Here is a 23,160-nt window from a genome sequence, read left to right as displayed (position 1 = left end):
CAATCAGATGTGAGCCAAATTAACGCATGCAACCTCTGGTCTTGATATTAAAAAATGTTTGTGTGTTAAAATCGGAAGAACAACTGGTGAACAACCAGTGCAGACAAGGGCAGCATCATAGGGGATAGCAAAGCCAACAGGTCCCTGCAAAACCCTGTGAAATATACCTAATTCTTTTTTTTTTTTTTTTGTAGTAATATACCTAATTCTTGACTATGAAATGAAAGAAAAATAAAATCTATCCTATCATGTTGAGGTCTTTTTGCTCTGACATGTCAGCATATAATGAATGCACCCCTCTCTCAAAACTATTTTATGCTATAAGATTCATTTAGGTTAACAAATCCTCATTTAAAATGTTCATTGTCTTTAGGAAGATTATGCCTCATTGACCTACAAGTAAACAACATTAACATTCTACCACCTAGTTGTATACATACATGGAGAAAATAAACAAGCAAACAAAATATAAAGAGAAAAAACAGTCGTGAACTTCATAAATTTTGGCATGGTGATAAACTAAGTTAAGGGGTGGGGCTTAGAATATCCAAGGACCATCTGAGACTGGAACTTAAAAAGACATTAGAAATGAAAGGGAACAAGAATAATTATAATATTTTGTGCAATTTTGCCTAAAACTCTGGCAGTATCCTGTGAATTAATTGCCTAAACTGAAAATTTCAGTATTAGTTTAAAAGAATTCACACATCAAATTGGCAAATTTAGGCTTGTCTACCTACCTACATCCCTTTCCTCAACTGAAGAAAGGAAGAAAGAGTTTAGGGAATATTTATGCACACTATCAAAACAATATCCTTTTTCTTATATGGAAAGAATTTTGAAAGTTAATGGTCTGCTAAATAGTCTTAACTGTCTTTTTAAAATCCTTGCATAACATCAAACATTGACAACTAGGAACATGAAGAAAATTAATGAATTTTTTTAACTAATCAAAACATATATGCTAAAGGAATAATCTGAAGTCACACATGTTAGCAGTTCAATAAGCACTGTGTGTGCATGTGTGTGTGTATGTAAATGTGTATGTCTCTTTTATTCAGGAAGTCAAGCCACCATGCAGTGTTTCCAAACCATACAGTACACAAAGGCCCAGCTGAAAGTACAGCAGTGCTAAAATCCAGCAAGAATTCTACATTTCAAGCCTGCAACTACAAATCTAAATCTGCTCAGAGGAAGAAGCACCTTTTTCTTTTGTACAAAAATAAGCTAGCGATGGCCCTGCAAGACACTATGATAGGCAGAAAAGAAATGAGATAAAAAATAATCAGACTACCCTTGTTACTCAAAAAGGTGACTACAAAAAATCTGTAATTGAGTACAGGCATTTCTGCTATTGCTGAATAACTCCATGTTCTTTAAAATAAAAACAGCTGAACTTAAGGAGAAAACAGAATTAGAGCCAGTCAACTCAAAATCAACGGAATTTCAAAATCTGAGTTCTAATAAAACAATAACAATCGTTATAAAAATATTAGTGCAGTTGTTTCCACTGGCATTTGTATCAAGAATAAGCCAGTCCACCCTTTAAAGCTTCATATCCTGGAGCTCATACTTCTTTTGATGTGGGTCCTTGAAGACATTCACTTCTAATAGAAACTAGTTTAATAAAAATTAAAAATATCATCTAGAGATAGCCTTTTTCATCAATAATTTCTTTTTACCACAAGGGACTATCTTCACAACTACTACAAAGTAATTTGCAACTTCCTCAGATCTTTTAACATAGTGGGATATGTAGCATTTTTAAGCCAATAAACTAGCAACTTACTGCATTACATAGGAAGGTACTTTTACAGAACTTTCAGCATTTTTCTTACACCCCTAAGGATTTCTCTTTAACTGTGAAGAGGCTTGCCACGATCATTTCAAAACACTGTGTTTGAAGAAAACCCACGCCATATTCGTCATTATGTTGACATCATTTGCCTAACATGCCAAATGTTAAAAGAAGTTTTTCAGAGAGAAAGAAAATTACATAGGTCAGAAACAGATCTACATAAAGAGAGAAAAAACACTGGAGAATAAGTGAAGTTAAAATAGTAACTTTATTTTTCTTAATGGATTTAACAGGTAACAAATCTGTTCAAAATAGAATAACAACAATTTTAATTGATTATGAATGTGCTCAAGCATGTGTGTATTTTTATATATGCCTATATATGCTATGCATAAGGGAAACAAGAGACAGAAGTGATACAAAAAATGAGAGGAAAGAATTAGGATTATTTATCATTATAAGGTGTCTACAGGGTGGTTTGAAAGCCAGTTTGGGTTAACTGAAAGGTAACCACTAAAAAGAGGAGGTTTTAAAAAAAAATATTTATTTGACAGAGGGTGAGTACACACGTGCATGTAAGCAGGCAGAGGGGCAGAGAGAGATGGGGAAAACCTTAAGCAGACTCCCCACTGAGGGTGACGCAGGGCTTCTGGGAGAAATCAAGAGTTAGATGCTTAACCAACTGGGCCACTCAGGTGCCTTACCACTAAAAACAGTTTTGTTATTTTTTTAAGTGTAATTGATATTCTGAGAAAGGAAAAAAGTGGAATCATATAAAATGTTCAGTTAAAACCATGAAAGGCAGAAAAAGTGTGGAAGACAAAAAACAAGAGCAAAGAATAAGGGCAGCAAATAGAAAACTGTGACAAATACAGTAGATGTTAATCATACATCAGTAATCACTTTAAACATCAATGGTACTATACTAATTAAAAGACAGTGATTGCCAGATGGATCAAAAAACAAGACTTAACTATAGGTCATCCGTAAGAAACCAACTTTAAATATAAAAACACATACAGATTAAAAGTAGAGATGGAGAAACTTATGGTATGCTAACATTAACACATGCTAATCAGAAAAAACCCAGAGTAGCTATACTAATTTCAGACAGAGCAGACTTCAGAGCAAGGAAAGTTATCATGAATAAAGAGGGGGGATTACAGTATAAAAAAAGGTCTACCTTCAAGAAGATAATCTTCAATGCACATGTTCCTACCAAAAAAGCATCAAATTATATAAGGCAAAAACTGATAGAACTGCAATGAGAAACAAATGAATCCACTATTTTAGCTGAAGATTGTAACACTGTATCAGAAATGCACAGATCCAACAAGCAGAAAATCAGTAAGGATATAGGTGAACCATTCATCAAGTTGATGTAACTGACATCAACAGTTTATCCAAGAACAGATTACACATTCTTCTCAAGTTAACAAGGAACAAAGAAGAGACTACATTCTGGGCCATGAAACAAACTTTAATTAAAAAAAAAAAAATCATATAATGTCTGCTCTCGTGCCACAGTGGAATTAAGTTAGAAATCAAAACCAAACAGGCATGCCTGGCTGGCTCAGTTGGAAAAACATGCAACTTTTGATCTTCAGGTCATGAGTTCGAACCCTATATTGAGTGTAGAGATAACTAAAAAAAATAAACTTAAGAAAAAAAGCACTAATTGAAAAATCCCCAAATACTTGGAGATTAAACTACACACTTTCAAGGCATGTATGGAACAAGGAAGAAATCTGAGGACAAATTTTAAAATACTATGAACGAAATGAAAATGCAAATGTAAGCCACCAAAACTTGTAGGATGCAGTGAAAACAGTCCTTATGGGGAGCAGTAAGAGAAAGTTACACAATTTATAGCATTAAATACATTATTAAAAATTTAAAAAAATTTTTTTTAATCTAAAACCAATGGAATGCCTGGGTGGCTCAGCGGTTGAGTGGCTGCCTTTGGCTCAGGTCGTGATCCCGGGATCCAGGATCAAGTCCCACATCCGGCTCCTGCAAAGAGCCTGCTTCTCCCTCTGCCTACGTCTCGGTTTCTCGGTCTCTCATGAATAAATAAATATTTTTTTTTAAAATGTAAAGCCAATCACCCAAGCTTCTACTTCAGAAAACTAGAAAAAGAAGAGTATACTAAGCTAAAGTAACTAAAAGGAAATAATAAAAACTAGAGAAATCAATAAAACTGAAAAAAGAAAATCAAGAAAATCAACAAAACCAAAAAATGGTTCTTAGAAAAGATCAATAAAAACAATAAGCCTCTAGTCAGACTAACTATGACACAAATTACTAACATTAGAAAGAGGAGATCACCACAGATCCTATGGACAGTAAAAGGAACATAAAGGAATGTTATGAACAATTTGATAACTTACATGAAATGGGCCAATTCCTTGAGATGCACAGCCTGCCAAAACTCATACAAGAAGAAATAGATAGGGAAGTGGGTGGCGGGATGAATTAAATAAGTGATGAGGATTAAGAACTGCACTTGTAATGAGTATTGGATATTGTATGGAAGTGCTGGATCACATATTGTAAACCTAAAACTAATATACACTCTATGTTATCTGGAATTAAAAAACTTAAAAAAATACTCTTGGGTTTGATAGAAGTAGAATATGTAAATTTTTAAAAACAAGAAACAGACAATCTGAATAGTCATATATCTATTAAGGAAACTGGATAATTAATAACCTTCCAAAAGAGAAAGCACCAGGCCTAAATGCGTTCACTGGTAAATTTTTTTTTTTTTTTTAAGATTTATTTTTTTATTTATTCAGAGAGAGTGAAAGAGAGGCAGAGACACAGGCAGAGAGAGAAGCAGGCTCCATGCAGGGAGCCGGACTGTGGGACTCGATCCCAGGTCTCCAGGATCACACCCCAGGCTGCAGGCGGCGCTAAACCACTGCGCCACCGGGGCTGCCCCACTGGTAAATTCTACCAAAAATTTCAGTTAGAAATTTTACCAATCTTCTAGAATGTCTTTCAGAATATAGAAGCAAAGGGACTATTTCCTAACTCATTCTTTTTTAGGCCATCATTACTCTAATACCAAAACTGAAAACATTACAAGAAAACTACAGATCATTCTCTCTCAGCGAGATAGCTGTAAAAAAACTCAACAAAACATTAGTAAATTAATTTCAACAATGGTATAAAAAGACTTATATACTATGATCAAGTGGGATTTATCCCAGGTATGCAAGACTAGCTCAATATTCAAAAATCAATTAATATAATCTCATCTTATCAATTGATACACAAAAAGCATTTCACAAAATTCAACCCCTATTCAGGGCAAAAACACTCAGTTATACTAAAAAAACAAAAACAAACTCTCAATTAACTAGGATTACACAGAATTTCCCCAACCTGATAATCTACCAAAAACCTACAGCTACAACATACTTTAAATGGTGAGAAACCAGAAATTTTCCCCACTAAGATTAAGAACAAGGCAATATATCCCCTCACTTCTCATTTTCAACATCACAGTAGAAATCCTACCTAATGCGATAAGAAAAGGAAATAGAAGATACACAAGGTGTGAAAGGGAGAAATAAAACTTTTGGTTCACAGATGAAATGGTTATATATAGGAAAAATTCAAGAGAATTACACACAAAACCCCTTGCAACCAATAAATGATTATAGCAAGGCTGTAGGATACAGTTAACATACAAAAGTCAACCACTTTCCTATATACCAGCAATGTTAAGTGGAATTTGAATTAAAAACATAGTATCATTTACATTAGCACACCCGTAAATTAAAAACTTAAGCATGAGTCTTACAAAACATGTGCAAGATCTGTATGAGAAAAACTTTAAACCTCTGATGAAAGATATAAAAGAACTAAATATTCCATTTTCAAAGACTCAATATTGTTTATGTCAGCTTTTTCTAACTTGATCTACAGATTCAATGAAATCCCAATCAATTCTTTTTATATTTTATTTCTCAACAATAATAAAACAAATAATCCAATTAAAAAACAGGCAAGACCTGAACAGACATTTTACCACAGAACATACTGATACGGCAAGTAAGTACATAAAAAGAATGTTCAACATTGTATGTCATTAGGGAATTGCAAATTAAAACATCACTAAGATGCCACGGCACATCCAGTGGAATAACCAAAATCCAGAACACTAACATCAAACGCTGACAAAGATGCGGAGCAACAGCAATCTTTCTTACTCGGTCAGAATGCAAAATATAGAGCCAACGTTGGAAGAAAGTTTGGCAACTTCTTACAAAACTAAACATACTTTTACCACACAATCCAACAATTGTATTCGTGTTATTTACTCAAATAAACTGAAGATTTATGTCTACACAAAAACTTGCACATAATATTTATACAGCAGTTTTGTTCATAATTTCCAAAACCTGGAAGTAACCCAGACATCTTTCAACAGGTGAATAGATAAGTTAAACTGCGGTACATCCAGACAACAGTATTCCTCAGGGCTAGAAACAGGCTCTCAAGTCAGGAAAAGAAATCAAGAAAACTTAAATGCATATTACTAAGTGAAAGGCGGCAATGCGAAAAGGCTACACCCTGTATTGTTCCAACTATGAGACTCTAGAAAAGGCAAAACTATGGAGATAGTAAAAAGGTCAAATAAGCAGAACACAGAAGATCTGTGGGGCAGTGGAAACTACTCTGTATGATACGACAACAGCAGATGTAGGTCGTATACATTTGTCCAACCCAAAGAATGTCTAACACCCAAAGTGAACCCTACTGTAAGCTGTGGACTCTGGGTGATAATGATGTGTCTACATGGTACTACAGTGGTAGGGGATGTCAAAAATGGGGGAGTTTATGCATGTAGGGGGCAGGGGATATATAAGAACTCTCTATACTTTCTACTCAGTTTTGCTGTGAACCTAAAACTGGTCTAAAATAAAATTAGTTAAAAAATATATAAAATAATGACCTTATTTTAATTGAAGTACTACTTTCCTCACTGATGTCTATATACCACAATACAAAGTATTTCTTTATCATTTTATAGCTATTACTCCATTTGGCAAGCACACTTGAACTTCTCTTCTGTCAGTCTTTCAACCGTCATTGCAATTTTTCTAGGACTGTTTTTCATTCAACTTTTTCTGTTTCCCATTCAAGTAAAATTAAACAAAACCAGACTTTTCTCATCTATTTCTGAAGTGTAGAGAATTTAAAGGGTAATAAATACAAAAATAATTTGTCAACTTCACATTATACAAATATAAAGGTATTCTTACTTCCAATCAATGAAACGTTACTAGTCTTTTTATTCTCTAAATGTCACACTGAGTTCATACTCTTATTTATCTAATTCCTCAAAGGGAAATTCATCACCTGATTTTTTTTTTTTTTTTTTACTTCTTCTCCTTTCCACTGTCAAAACAGGAAAGCATAAGGAAAACTATGAGTATTCATTTATGTAGGTCTGCAAGAAATTGCTTATTTTCTTCCAATCTAGAAAGGTTTACCTGAGACCTTTCCAACTAAATTATCAACAGTTCTCTCCTTTCTTAGTCAATGTCTAATTTTGCTTTAAAAGAATTTCCTTATCAAGACTGCCAATTAGGGGCACCTGAATGGCTCTGTCAGTTAAGTGCCTGCCTTCAGCTCAGGTAATGATCCCAGGATCCTGGGATTGAGCACACAGCAGGGAGTCTGCTTGGAGGCTACCTCTGCCTCTCCATCTTGCTCATGCTCTCTCGTGCGCTCTCTCAAATAAATAAGATCTTTAAAAAAAAAAAAAGATGACCAATTAATACCAAAAACTCAAAGAAATTTGAATACATGGGGACTAATTTGGGGAAACGAGATCTTTCTCTACAAACCCAAGACACCCAGGTGATATTGTAAGGTTTCCTGAACTAAACTAAGATTTAACCATGTTTCTTTCTTTTTTACAACCTTGGAAGATCAGAATATGCCTGTGTCAAAATCTGTGAGTTTTCCCATATGCACTCTGGATGAAAGTACTGATCATAGTTTCCCAGATGAAAAGAAATGTTAGCACTCTAACGTTTTACCGCCAGATGAGAGGGAACATAATTGTAGCTGAGTTTGTCAGTGACCAACCCATATTCCCTAACACTTACCAGTTCAGCACACAAAGACCTGACTTCATCTAGGGCTTTTTTGTTGTTGCTTGAACCTGCTTTGTCACCCAAGTTGCAGAACAAAAGGGCAAGGGAATTGACACAACCAGGAACAACCTTCACCTACTAACTAGTGGCCTGATGTACAAATACACCAGTTTCCTCACCTCTCAAATGGGTTAGCTCAAGCATGTATTTTACACTGGCTCCCCAAGTTTCTCATGGAGTAAGTAAGCTCCAGTCTCTCACAATAGTGAGACACTTGATAAGACACTCTTCATTAGCTTTCAGATCAGTGCCTTATTACGTATAGACACTATATTTAATATTTCATATAATTATCTCCAGAACTTTTAAAGAGTGATCAAAAAAGAATCTGATTCAAAGTGTTAAGAATAACATTAACTTCAGGTTGCTTGGCTTGTTCAATCAGAAGACCATGTGATTCTTCTGATCTCAGAGTAGTGAGTTCAAGCCCCAGATTGGGTACAGAGATTACTTTTAAAAAAATTAAAATCTTTAAAAAATAATAACATTAATCTCTGCTCAGAGTCACAGAGCAAGTCATATGTAACACAAGGAGGTCCAAAACCTGTGCTACTTCACCAAAGCAACAGAACACTGGGAGTGGTTCTATCCTTAATTACTGTATAAGGATCACATCTCAAACCTACAAAACCCTAAAATCCTATTTTCCTTTCCAAAGGAAAATGGCTTTAAAAATATTTTTCTAATGCACTAGTTTCTCAGCCATAAGGTTAAGATAATTAGTAATGGTATTATGAATTAATCTATTGTCTACATTTTTGGAGGGAAAAGAAAAGGGGCAAGTCAAATATATATTTAACAATGGTAATGGCTAATGTGAGTGTTTTGCAGTTTCCTAAAACAATTATACTTCTTCACAGCTAATTTCCTAACCAGAATGAAGGAATTTGTTTTTCTTATCAGGGTTAAAATAAAAGCAATTGAAAGCATTTATAATAATATAACCAAAGATTTTTAAGATAAATATATTTTACTTATCAATTTTTAAGTTACAAATGTTAAATATTATAATAAAATAGTTACTTTTAAATGTCTATATTTTGTCATGTTGTATTTCATTCATTCATTCATGCTGGCTCTACTGTAAGACACATCTTGTAGCCAGTTTCGTATTAAAGACAAAGGAAGAAAGTGGGGGAAATAAAAATAAACTACAGAATGGAAGAAGAAAAGATAAACATATATGGAAAGAAATTTCGTATTGCCAATCCCAATTTTTTTATCTTCAAAACTACATACTCAAATATAGAAAAATTCATTTAGTCACCAAATAAAGAAAAAAAAAACACCAATAAAAGTAGACAATGCTAGGCAGTAGGTACACAATGACAGAAAAAGTAGTTTGCCTTAAGTTACTTAAAATTAAGTTGAAGTCAACTGTGGTATTTGTCACTGTAGACCTTATAATTAAGAAGTCTATTCATATTCAGTAGAGATAATAAAAATTGTGTTAGCACTCCCTTAAAAATGTAGGTCCACAAAACGCATATTTTTACCTATTTAATGTTTAAAGTTTATTTCTGAACTTCATTCATTAAAAATACTCATCTACAACTGAAAAAATCAATTTCCAGAAATGTAAAGAACAAAAATAAACCTAAAAATATTAAAAAAAACTTAAAAAAACCCCTTATTACCAGAATAAATGTATTAAGTTATTGAATGAACTTAACCTAAAACAGAACTAATTCCAGTTTAAAAAAACAGAAACCGGGATCCCTGGGTGGCGCAGCGGTTTGGCGCCTGCCTTTGGCCCAGGGCGCGATCCTGGAGACCCGGGATCAAATCCCACATCGGGCTCCCGGTGCATGGAGCCTGCTTCTCCCTCTGCCTGTGTCTCTGCCTCTCACTCTCTCTCTCTGTGTGACTATCATAAATAAATTAATTAATTTAAAAAATAAATAAAAAATAAAAAATAAAAAAAAAACAGAAACCATTTTTATACTTGTATCAAAAGATACAAATACTTAAAAGTTGTGTTATTCTCAAAATTCATGAAGTATAAAAGTTAATAAAAAGTTGAAAAATAATCTTTCCCACAAGATATCTTTTTTTTTAATTTTTTTTTAATTTTTATTTATTTATGATAGTCACAGAGAGAGAGAGAGGCAGAGACATAGGCAGAGGGAGAAGCAGGCTCCACGCACCGGGAGCCCTACGTGGGATTCGATCCCAGGTCTCCAGGATCGCGCCCTGGGCCAAAGGCAGGCGCTAAACCGCTGCGCCACCCAGGGATCCCCCCACAAGAAATCTATTAGCATTAGTAAAAATATTCAAAACAAAGTTAATATCCAATTTTGCAAGAGGTACATAAAATCGAGAAATGCAAATTGAGTTCAAATAGCAAAAACGAACACAAAAATCTAAACAATTATCAAATAATTCAGTGAACTAAAAAATTCAAAGAGCTACAAAATTCAAAGAGCTACTATATGAATTTTGTTTTACTTATTTGAATCAATCAGGTGATTGTAACCTGAGAATGAAGCGTATCTGAAATATAGATATGAGCTTTAATAACTGAGGCAATCCCAATGTTAAATGGTCAATAATGCAACAGGCTAGAAGTATATTTTATATCTTCATATTAAACTTCTTAGATTCATTATTTTCCTAAAAATGCACTTCTGGTGTCCTGAGACTTCCAACTGATTACAGGAAAAAGAAAGAATGAGAAATAAACTTTCTAAGCCTGAATCCAATTTTTTTCCAAACTACATTCTTCAATTTTCATCAATAAACTGGTGAAGCTGACAAGAAATGAGACGTATATTGCTTGACACTTTGTATAAAAAAATTTTTAATAGTATGAATCTTCCTTTTTGTGTATGTTTTACATATAAAATTAGTGTTCTCTGACTAAATTCAAGGAGTAAATGCAAATCTTAAAATATCTTGACCAATCAATAATTAAATGCTTGATATAGGAAGTTTTTTTTTTTTTTAAGGTTTAAAATGCGGTTTCCACCCTTACCAGGTGTTGGGCTACTAAGACAGATATTAGCAAATCATACAGGACAAAATATGATTTAATGATAAATTACACAGATTAAGTACTATAGGAAATCAATGAAAGAAAATCCTAATGAAGGTCAATAGTCTAGAAGACATGATTTTCTGATTTTTGTTTCTAGCTTAAAAGAGACAAACCTGCCCATTAGCTATCCTCAACATCAACAAAAAGTAAATAATTTACTAAATTTACCTACTAAATTTTATTGAATTGAATTTCTTCAAAAGCATTATAAATATGAAAATTGATAAATTTCTGGACTTCTTTCAGAACACATATGCTTAATAATTATTTTTTATGCTTAATAATTCTTGTGGCTGTAAGCATCAATGAATGATACACTGATAAAGGTGCATAGCCCAATAGTAAGAATATTGGTCTTAAGTCTTCTATACATAGACAAGAATCCATGATCCATCAATTATTTGGTTTTTTGACCATGTGGCAAGCTACTTAACCATGCTAAGACTATTTTCTCTTAAATGAAATAAGAATAACAACAATCATCTCCCATAGTTGTTGAAAGCATTAAATATAACATATGCAAATATCACAATGCCAGTCAGAAAAAAATATGTACTCAATACTAGCTCCCACATTCAAACACATTTCAAATATAGTAATAACAGAACACCAAAGACTAGAATACCCACTTTGTTTTACATTTTATTTTTTACCGTAGAAATTGATATACTGACCTCGTATTTATTAGTAAAACTTAATGTGTTTAGCCTCTAATTCTATAATTCTCACTCATCTTTGACAATTTTATAAAAATGATGGATTTCTTCCTCCCAATACACAGTATTTTGCATCAAGTTAGGGATATTAACAGATTCCCTGAAAGCTAGATTAAGAATTATGTTCTATTTGGCTACTTAAAAAAAAAAAACTCAATTCAAATTAAATAAAATTTAAAAATTCACTTCCTCAGTTACACTGGCCACATCTCAAGTGCTCAATAGCCACAGGAGACTATTTGATGACACAGATATAGAACATTTCTATCATCTCAGAAAAATTCTACCAGATAGGGTTATTCTGGAGTATTAACACAGTGTGATACATAAAACCTCTGTTTTTTTTTTTTTTTTTCGTTTTGTTTTTTTGGAAGTAGATTCTAAAGAGAGTAGAGACTGCGAATATTTTGCCCACAACTGAATCACCAAGGTCCAGCACATAATAAGCATTCAATAGTTATCTAATAGCTGACATTATAATTTTGTTTTGGTTATAATAATCCAGCAAAAATTGGGGCACCTGGTGGCTCAGTGGGTTAAGCATCTTCAGCTCAGGTCATAATCTCAGGGTCCTGGGATGGAGCCCTGCATCAGGCTCCCTGCTCAGCAGGGACTGTGCTTCTCCCTCTCCTTTCTCTCCCTCCACCTCTCCCGCTCCACTGCTTCTGCTCTCATTCATTCCCATGGTCTCTCTCTCTCTCATATAAATACATAAAGTCTTTTAAAAAATCCAGCAAAAATTGATTAAGTTGGTAAAGACCAGAACTGAAAGATATGAACTCAATTAGTATATACCTACTACAGTTTAAAAAAAAAAAAAAAGATCAACTTATATATACTCTCAACTGATAAACTCCTAAAGCCAAGGTGGGCTCTCCATGTGAAGACTAAATTTTTTGTATCTTGGCTATACATATTGGCTAAAACACTTAAGCAAAATGTTTAGCCTTATCTATAGCCTATTCTATTCAAGAATGGGAGAAATGCTTACTTCTGGCTAAATAACTTTCAATATCCCTATATGGATTTTTCCCAGACAGAGCAGTTGAATAACTTATTTTTAAATAGTATGTATATATTCACATACAGTAGTTTAACAAAATATTTTTTAAATTCACCAAAAGTTTTATACCTTAAAGATTATGACATTAAAATTTTAGAAAATTTCCTTTTAATTTATCATGAAATCAAGACAAAATTGCTGCTATACACAGAACAGTAAAAGGTCTAATAATAATTTTGCACTTACACTGCCACATTTTTTCTAATGGCATATTCATCCAAATCGTCATCAGAGCTGCTATCAGTTGCATCAGAATCCAGACCTTCTTCAACATGAGACAACAGCCCTGTAGCAGACAGTGCAAATCTTTGGATTTCTGCAGCTGTACACCGTGAAAAGCCATTTTTTGTATCACTCCACAATTTATTCTCTGCAGTCAACATGTTGACTTCTGGCTTAATTTCAGTGCATTTAGGTAAACTGCTATCCAAAACTGTGGTAGGTTCATGAAAGGTCTTCATTTGGGGGAGTTGATGTTTCAGAGAAAATTTCATTTGTTGACCATAGTGCTTAACGACATGCTTTGCCAGAAGCATCTGCAAATGTTTCTGAGTTCTTCTAGCCTGGCTAAGTAAAATTTTCTGTTTGCTTACACAATGAAGTAAACGAGCATTCACTTCCTCCTCTTTTTCAGCAGCTGAGAAACTAATAGGCACATTTGAGTGGCCAGGCCCAATTTTCTTTTGAGCACAGTGCAATAAACCCTTTTTAATTTCAACATCAGTAACTTTATCCAAAAGTGCATTCTTTTGGTACCATTTGCAGTTTTGCAGTTGTACCTTATCTACATTAGTGTCTTTGGTTATATTTGAATCCAAAATAATTTGTACATCTGTCATGCACTGGCTTGTGGTATCTGACAGAAGTTCCTTTTTGATGAACTCTTCAGAATGAGAATGACAGATTTTACTAAGCTGAATGTTGCTGCCATTACACAGTATGTTTTTCAGCTTATTGCAGTTGGGTTCCCCTAATTTCTTTTGTTTGTAATTCTCATTGTATTTATTTAATGTAGAATTAGAACTCATTAAAAGAACTGTCTGATAATGTTTTGAAGACTGAGAGGAGCCAAAATGTTTTAAATTCACAAAGTTAGTGTTAAGAGTAGGTTCAGGAGTTGGAAATCCCAGCATCTGAGATAAAGTGTCTCCCTTAAGCTTTTCATCTACAGTTCTTGGACTTTCCATACATAGGATCTTGTCAGACTCCATGGTACTTGGTAAAGATGAAAAGCAGATACCCTTTGTTGCTGCCTCCCTCAGAGCTGGGGTCATGGCGAATCCTGCAGATAATTACTGGAAACCTAAAATAATGTAAAAATAAATGATCAAATATCTAGAAAACAGGTTTATGCATACACTTTTACCAAGGGCAACATTTTCAATGCTTCTGATTAAAATGTGAATGGAACTAAATTCCTTTATTTCCCAACTCTTAACAATATCTCTGTTCTTTCCTAATTTATAAGGAATTCAACAAAGACTAAACTACTCTTCATGCTCTATGGGCCCAATACCAAAAACTCCAGTTAAGGTAGCACAATAAGTGTTAGACAAATGCTTGTGGATGTACCTCAAAAAAATTTTTTTAAGATAATGTTTGTGAAAAGCAAAAGAAAAAAATTCCAATCTAGAATCTGGGAATTATATTTGAAAATGTGACTCAATCCCGTACTTTCAGCCAAAGTAAGAAGTAATTATTTTTATAAAATATAAGCTGCTCAAAACCTCCATTTCTCAACTTAAATTCCACAATCAGAACAGTATAAATATTAACTTATAAAAATAAGCCAAATAATGTCAGAAGACATAAATAACTGAACTACAAGCAAAAAAAGTATAATTTCACAACTGTTAAAAATGATAAAAACTTGCTTCATCTGCAATGCACAATAATTTTTTTCCCTTTTCACAAATAGATAATCCTAAATTATCATTATAAAAGCTGTTACTCCCACCTGGAAAATAGTAGGGACCATAGCAGATGATTGCTAAAAATTAATCCCACAATTAAACAAATTTCACTGTATTTTATCAAAAAGTGTAAAACCATACAGTCTGATTCACTGAAAAAGTTAATCCTACACCACTGAAAATTATGAGGACAAAACACAAAAAATTTTATACCATTAAAAATTATGAGTTTTGTAAGATACTCTGGAACAATACTCTATGATTTGTTTCAACACAAGTCAGTTAAGTCATTTAAATGTCCATACTCCCATACTGTAGATCCCCAGGTGCTAACTGTAACTCTACACCGTTCATTTCTATGTGAAAACACAAAACCAAAAGGGAATTCCTTACAAAGACTAGCAAGAATGATCAAAGGAAAAAAAAAAAAAGGTTTGTTTCAATGCAGTTAAAAAAAAATGCACAGGGTTAAAAGCAAGTTACAGACTAGGAGAAGATACTGGCAATATATAATAGGAAACAGTTTGTACCCAGAATACATAAAGAACAAATTAGCAAACTGGTGAGTCACATCATAGATGACATCCAAATGACCACTAAACATATACTCAATCTCAGTAGTAATGAAGGAATTATGGATTAGTAAAGCAAAAGACCAGTTTTCCAATCACTAAATTGAAAATAATGTTTTAAAAGTCCCTGTGTAGCTCAGCTGGTTGCCTGCCTTTGGCTCAGGTTGCGATCTCAGGATCCTGGGATCAAGCCCCATATTGGGCTCCCGGCTCACTGGGGAGTCTGCTTCTCCCTCTCCCTCTGCCCCTCCATCCTACTCGTGCTCTTTCTCTCAAATAAATTTTTTTTATTAAAAAGTTGAAAAAAAATGTTCTAAGTTGAAATATCACTTATCATAATTCAGAAAAATAAGATTTCTCCCATCTATTTGAACTGTAAGTTGATTCAGGAATTTGACAATAAATGTAGAAAATGTATTTGTTATAGGTGCATAACAGAGCAGTGTCTTAACAGCAAAAATATTCTTTCAAAGCAACCTAGATATCTAACAATAAGAGAATGGATAATGTGATGGAATACTATAGAGCAGTTAAAAAGAATGACCTAAATCTATATATACAAATATGGACAGACCTCAAAAAGAATATACAGTTTTCTTTAAAAAAAAAAAAAAAAAAAAAAGGTATACAGTATGCTACCAAATCAATAAAATACAAACACAAGCTCTCTTTGCTCCATCTACTGTGAGAATGAAGATCATTCTCAGCAATCGGACTGTCAGTCAACATTCCAGAAAACATCAACATCACTCTGAAGGGATGCACTGTTATTGTGAAGGGTCCCAGAGCATCAATGTAGAACTCAGTCTCCTTGGAAAGAAAAAGAAGAGGTTCTAAGATACAAATGGTGGGGAAACAGAAAAGAACTGGCAGCTGTTCACACTACCCATAGTCATGTACATAACATGATCAAGGGCATTACATTGAGGCTTTATCACAAGATGAGGTCTGTGTATGCTCACTTCCCCATCCATGTTGTTATACAGAATGGTTGTCCGGTTGAAACTGAAAATTTCTTGGGTGAAAAATACATCTTCAGGGTTTGGATGAGGCCAGGTGTTGCTTGTTCAATAACTCAACCCCAGAAAGATGAGTTAATTCTTGAAGAAAGTGACTCTGAACTTGTATCAAACTTCTCTGCTTTGGTTCAGCAAGCCACAACGGTTAAAAACAAAGATATCAGAAACTTTTTAAATGGTTTCTATGTTTCTGAAAAAAGAACAGTTCAGAAGGCTGATGAATAAGATCTAACTCGTCCACCTACAGAAACAGCAAGATGCCAGATGATTTTTCAAACTTATTTGTAATATTCTAAAGATACAATAAAAGCTCTATTGATTTGGAAAAAATATATACAAACACAAGATTGAACTACATATATGTACCTGTGTTTGTGTTTATGTGTTTACAAGAATTAAAAATGAACCAGAAAAATACCCACCAAATCTGTAATAGTAGTTGCACATCAGGTAAGTTCCATGAAAAAGAACTAAGAGTGGTGGTTTAACAGGAGTTAGGTTTCAACCACAAACTTTATTACCCGGGGGAAAAAGACTTGAATGCAAAATGAACAAATGTTAGTGGTTGTCAATTCCATGTGGTAAAAATATAGATGTTTGGGGGTACCTGGCTGGCTTAGTCAATAAATCATGCAACCCTTGATCTCAAGGTCATGAGTTCAAGTCCCACAATGGGCATAGAACTTACTTGATATATAGAGAGAAGTTTGCCTTTTTTATACTTTACTGTATCTCAAAAAAAAAAAAAAATTGTAGAGATTTCTATATAATTCTCTCCCCAAAGTCTGTAAAACTCAAAGTTTTCTAATTTTATGAGAAATATTCTATTATCTCCTACTCAAACACCTAGAATAGTATGTAGATATCTACACTGCTCTCGAAGGAAAACTGTGTTAATCACAGATGAGGTAGCCATATTCAGAAAATACTATATTCCCCCCCCCCCCCTCATCTTCTCTCTCAAAAATTTGAACAAGGTGCTAGGGACATATTCAAAGTGGCTAGCAGCAGGGGCAGAAGGTAAAATATGAGGCAGCAGAGTTCATCTTAGGCCTGGATAAACTAAATATAAGGCAAAACTATAAATAAGAGGCAAACATAAAAAAATAAAGATTAATAGTTAAGAACTACAGTTGCTATAAAGAAAAAAGAATATAGATTTAGTCTGGCTTAGGGGCATTTATGGTAGATAACTAGAATAAAACATACACAAACTGGTGCGGGACGCCTGAGTGGCTCAGCAGTTAAGTGTTTGCCTTTGGCTCAGGACATGATCCCGGGGTCCAGGGATTGAGTCCCACATCAGGCTACCTGCAATGAGCCTGCTTCTCCCTTGGCCTATGTCTCTGCCTCGATCTCTGTGTTGCTCATGTATAAATAAATAAAATCTTAAAAAAAAAAAAAAACTGGTACAATCTCTGGAGTTTATTTGGCATGATACGGAGCTTCTAAAATTATCTTAATAATCCCCATCTCCTGGTATTCCTGCCCTTATGTAATCCTTTCCTCTTGAGGATGGACTGGATGTGCTGACTTGCTTCTAGCAAACAGAACACAGAAGAGGTGATGGAGTATCTCTTCTAAGATTAGGTTACAAAGAGACTGTGGCTTCCATCTTGTCACCTTCTCTCTCTCTCGGATGCTAGCTGCCATGCTATGAGCTGGAAAGACCCACATGGCAAAGAAATAACATCTCTAACCAACAAACAGCAACTACCAAAAAAACAAACAAACAGCAACTACCTAAGCCTGCCAAAAGTTATGTGAGTAATCTGAGAAGCAGATCCTTCCCCAGTCTAGCCTTCAGATGCTTCAGATGATGGAAGCCTCAGCTAACACACTGATTGCAGCCTTATGGGAAATCTTGAGCCAGAAGCACACAGCTAAGCCATGCTTAGATTCCTCATCCATAGAAGCTGTGAAATAAAGACATGAAATTGGGGTCTAACTTGTTACATAGCAATAGACAACTAATACACTTGGATATGAAGATTTTTGGGTTCTAGCTTCTGGAAAGCCCATCCTTATCATTGTTTCAATTCTAGGATTTCCATGAAGTTCCCCTATATTATATTCACTAGTGTATCCTTATAAAAATCCCAGCCTCAAAGTCTTTCTACATTGCAACCAAAAGAAACTCATGAAAATATGTCTCCTATAATTAAGAGATTATGTTCATATAGACTTTATTTTATGCAATGTATCATGTTGATTGATTTGCAAATATTGAACCACCTTGTATCCCTGGAATAAATCCCACTTAATGTTTACTTTTATCATTAAACATGACACATTTGTCCCCATGTTTAAAATTAAATATGTGATCTTAACTTATAATGTATCCTGATTATTCTAAACTCAACTATTTCTGAGTTCCTCCATATTACATACACCAGACTTACACTAACATTTTTAAGGATCTATGAAGGCTTGGATTTTGTTATTTTGCTATTTTGTTAACTACTACTGGCATCCCTCATTTTATTGCACTTCACTTTATCACTTTTTGCTTATAGTGAATTTTTTACCAATTGAATGTTTGTGGCAACCCCGCACAAGCAAGCCTATCAATGCCATATTTCCAACAGGATATGCTCACTTCATGTCTGTGTCGCATTTTCGTAATTCTCACAATATTTCAAACTTCATTATTGTTGTATTTGTAATGGTGATCTTGACTAGTGATAATGACTCACTGAATGCTCAGATGACAGTTTTTAGCAACAAACTAGTTTTTAATTAAAGTATGTACAGTTGACCTTTCAGCAATGCAGGGATTAGGGGTGCCAACCACCAATATAGTTGGAAATCATGTATAACTTTGACTACTCCAAAACTTAACTATTAGAAGGCTTACCAACAATATAAACAGTCAAGTAACATATTTTATGTGTTATATGTATTTTATCGTGTATATTTACAATAAAGCTAGAGAAAAGAAAATGTTAAGAAGTCCTAAAAGAAATACATTCACAACACTATATTTACTGAAAAAAAATCTGTTTCAGTGGACCCACCTGATTAAAACCCATGTTGTTCAAAAATCATGTATATATTGTTTTTTCAGACATAATGCTATCGCATACTTAATAGACCACATTATAGTGTAAACAAAACTTTTATATGCACTGGGAAGCAAAAAATTCACTTGACTTGCTTTACTGCAATATTTACTTTGGTTTGGTGATCTAGAACTGAAAACACACTATCTTCAAGGTATGTTTGTTTCCTATCAACATGAAAAAGTATCTGACATACAGCAGATGGTCAGTAAATATCTGGTAAATAAATAAGTGGCTACCATTATATTTAGAATAAAATCCAAAGTTGCCCTTTCCATGGCCTACAAAGTTCTACATTATCAAGTCCCTGATTACTTCACATTCTACATCTTTTTTCATGGATTACTACACTCCACCAACACTGGCCTCTGTGCTATTCTTGAAACACACAGGAAGTCCTTGCTTCAGGGATTTTGTACTTGCAATTCTCTCAGCCTGGAACAATTTTCCACAGATAAGATGGCTGACTCCTTCAATTCATTCATATTTCTGCTCTACAATTCCCTCATTAGAGTCTTGGCTTGACTAATATGTGTAAAATAGCTTCAGCCAATCAACACTCCATTTTTTTTTTTTTTTTTTTTAATGATAGTCACACAGAGAGAGAGAGAGAGGCAGAGACACAGGGAGAGGGAGAAGCAGGCTCCATGCACTGGGAGCCTGACGTGGGATTCAATCCCAGGTCTCCAGGATCACGCCCTGGGCCAAAGGCAGGCGCCAAACCGCTGCGCCACCCAGGGATCCCAACACTCCATTTCTTATACTGCTTATTGTTCCTGACACATCTGATATTTTTTACATTCTAGTGAGGAATTTATTTTAAGGGTAGAACTATATTTTGGTCAAGGTTCTAATTGCCAGTACTTAAAACAATGCCTAGTACACAATAATTGTCAGATATTCATTGACTGAATTAATAAACAAGCGAGTCATGATTTTGAAATGTGTTCCAAGACTTACGTTGTAATAAATAGTAACATCTATTCCAATTATTATTTTTAAAATAAATGTTAGAAACACAGCAAATATAAAAATAATGTGTCACAACCAAATATGGTTTTCCAATAGTACATACTGGTTCAATATCTTTTTAAGATTTATTTATTTTAGAGAGAGTGAGTAAATGAGTAGGGGGAGGGGCAGAAGGAAAGAGAATCCTGAAGCAGACTCCCCACTGGGTGAGAGCCCAAAACAAGGCCTGATCTCAGGTCCTCAAGATCATGACCTGAGCCAAACTCAAGACTCAGCTGCTCAACCACAACTGTGGCTCAATATTTAAAAAATAAAATCATTGAGTGCCTGGGTGGCTCAGTTGCTTAGGTGACTGAGTACTGATTTCAGTTCAGGTCTTTATCTAAAGGTCCTGAGATTGAGCCCACACTGAGATCTGCACTAAGATTCTCTCTCTTTCCCTCTCCCTTCCCTCCTATCCCTCGCTCACACTTGCTCACTTGCTCTCTCTTAAATAAATATTCAATCAATCAATCATTATGGTGATATTCACCATATTAAAAGATTAAAAAAGAAAATATATGATCTTAATAGATGAAAAAAAAAACATTTGACAGAATCTAATATCCTCATGACTAGGAAAAAACCCTTAGATTAGGAAAAGAAAGAAAACTGCTTAACGTGAGAACATCTACACAAAATCCTAAAGATCATTTTAGAATTAATGATGAAAGATTGAATGTCTTTGCGCTATGATTGGTAATGAGACAAGCTATCTCTGTTCTCACCACTCCTATTCATCATCATACTGAGGTCCTAGCCAGTGGAACAGATGAGAAAAAGAAATAAAAGGCATGCAGATTGGAAAGGAAAAAGTAAAACTGTCTATTCACAGATGACATTATTTTCTATATAGAAAATCCCAAGGAATTAAAAAAAAAAAAAAAGCTTCTAGATCTAATGAGTTTACTAAGGTAGCAGACAGAAGGTCAAGTTACAAACATGATTTGTATTTTAAAATGAAAAACTGGATGAAAAAAAATCAAGGAAGACCCAAATAAATGGAGTGATATTCTGTGTTCATGGGTTACTGAATATCAGTGTAATGTTAATTCTTCTTTAAAATCTGATCTATAGATTCAACATAATCCCAAACAAAATCTTGGCAGAATTTTTTGCTGATATCAACAAGCTGATTCAAAAATTTATACAGAAAAAGGAACTAGAAACCAAAACAAGAAAAAGAACACAGGAGGACTCAAACTACCTATCAAAGCAAAAGGACTCAAACTACTTAGTGAAAAATAAATGTGGCATTGGCAAAAGAATGAACACAAAATCAACAGAAAAAATAGAGAGCTCCAAAACAAACCAACACCCTAACAGTCGAGTGATTTTTGACAAAGATGTAATGACAATTCAATGTAAAAAGACTAATTTTAAACAAATGGTTCTGGAACAAAAAGACATCTATATGCAAAAAACTGAAACTTAATCTATATTCATATGCTATACCTTATATAAAAATGGTCACATCCATCAGAATACATCACAGACCTAAAAGGTAAACTTAACACCATAAAACTTCTAGAAAAATACACAGGAGACAATGTTTATGATACAAGGTTAGACAAAGATTTTCTTAGACAGGACACGAAAAACATTATTCATAAAAGAAAACTGATAAACTGGACTTCCTCAAAATTAAATAATAAGATAAACATAAGAAACTATTTAAAAACAACAATTTAGTAGGAGTCTTTGACATATAAATACAGAAGATATATATTCAAGTAAATAAAAATCAAACGTGCATACTCCTGAAAGACAATGAATTAACCATCAGGTTAACTCTAAATAATAGTTTCAACCATTACAGTTTTAAACTGTAATTATTTTCAATCACTATTTATTTTTATGCACAATGAACAACTGACTAGAGGTAGAATGCATAAGGAGTACTGATTTAGAGCATAAAATAATGATTTCTGCAAATTCACCTCAATAGTGAGCTAAACAAGTTTTGGTGACTAATGTTGATTTGCCTCAAAAGTCCACACTCTTGAATTTTCAGACTATAGGTGGCAGTCAATTGTTCAGCATACTGTAGTTTTTTTTTTTTTTCCCCCTTGGGAGTACATATCGTAGGATGTGTTGATGTGGACTGTAAAATTGCAATTTCCTTGCAACTATTTTGGAATCATATCTATTTCTAAAGTTTGTTATACTTGTACAGAGTTGATGGGTTTCTTTTCCCCCTAAGGAAAAAAAAATGGCCTAAAAAATTATAAAGACTTACAAATACTAAATATAAAAAATTTTTCTCAAATTAGAAAAATTAGTTCCATTAGTTCTTTAAGCTGTATGCCACATGATCACAATTATTTTATAGCACTTAAAGGTGTCTCCAGTATTTCAGAAGCCAATTCTAAAAACAAGACAGTAAGAATATCTAGCTACAAGTAAAGTCATCTGGTTTTCATTTCAGTATAAAGACTAACCATACCACAATATGTTATTTATAGAGAAGTGCTTGTGAATGGCAGCTGAAAACCTATTTCATCTTTTAAAAACAAAACAAAATGAAAACTTTCCAAAAATTACAGAAATAAACAAGTTTAAAAAAAGAAATAGACGAATTGACTTTTCAAAAACAGAAAATGAAGAAATGGCCAAACCGGAGTCCAAATTGTTTTGTCTATTATTGGTAGGAGCTAGATTTTTAACCGCCACTTAATATATATTTGATATAAAACCAAACATTCAACAATTCAGTAAATATATATTTATTGAGCAAATGTGACAAATACTATCCTAGTTACTAGAAAGAGGACAGTGAACATGAAAAATAAG

At 33.8% G+C, this 23,160-nt stretch overlaps 1 protein-coding gene, 1 long non-coding RNA gene and 1 pseudogene across 12 annotated transcripts in view; 2 read left to right on the top strand and 1 right to left on the bottom strand.

The window, feature by feature from the left end:
- LOC144306128 (uncharacterized) overlaps positions 1 to 1,648 on the top strand; it is a 77,669-nt gene extending 76,021 nt beyond the window's left edge. For both annotated transcript variants that reach the window (XR_013373160.1, XR_013373161.1), the window contains exon 7: positions 1,062 to 1,648. This is a non-coding gene — a long non-coding RNA (uncharacterized LOC144306128). The remainder of the gene's footprint in view (positions 1 to 1,061) is intronic.
- KANSL1L (KAT8 regulatory NSL complex subunit 1 like) overlaps positions 1 to 23,160 on the bottom strand; it is a 130,463-nt gene that overhangs the window by 97,966 nt on the left and 9,337 nt on the right. For 9 of the 10 annotated variants that reach the window (XR_013373158.1, XM_077885444.1, XM_077885452.1 and 6 more), the window contains one exon: positions 12,977 to 14,093. Coding sequence is in view for 9 of the 10 variants with exons in the window: in XM_077885444.1 (XP_077741570.1) it covers positions 12,977 to 14,064 (1,088 nt within the window). In the remaining variant the exon portion in view is untranslated. Of the gene's footprint in view, positions 1 to 12,976; positions 14,094 to 21,822; positions 21,845 to 23,160 lie in introns of those variants that run through there. The other variant, XM_077885449.1, reaches the window with a different exon arrangement.
- On the top strand, positions 12,854 to 18,535 carry LOC144306127 (large ribosomal subunit protein uL6 pseudogene; annotated as a pseudogene).

Source organism: Canis aureus, chromosome 36, assembly GCF_053574225.1.
Source record: "Canis aureus isolate CA01 chromosome 36, VMU_Caureus_v.1.0, whole genome shotgun sequence".
Classification (NCBI taxonomy): domain Eukaryota; kingdom Metazoa; phylum Chordata; class Mammalia; order Carnivora; family Canidae; genus Canis; species Canis aureus.
Note: the sequence above shows the minus strand (reverse complement) of the source record. Positions and strands in the feature narration are given on the sequence as shown.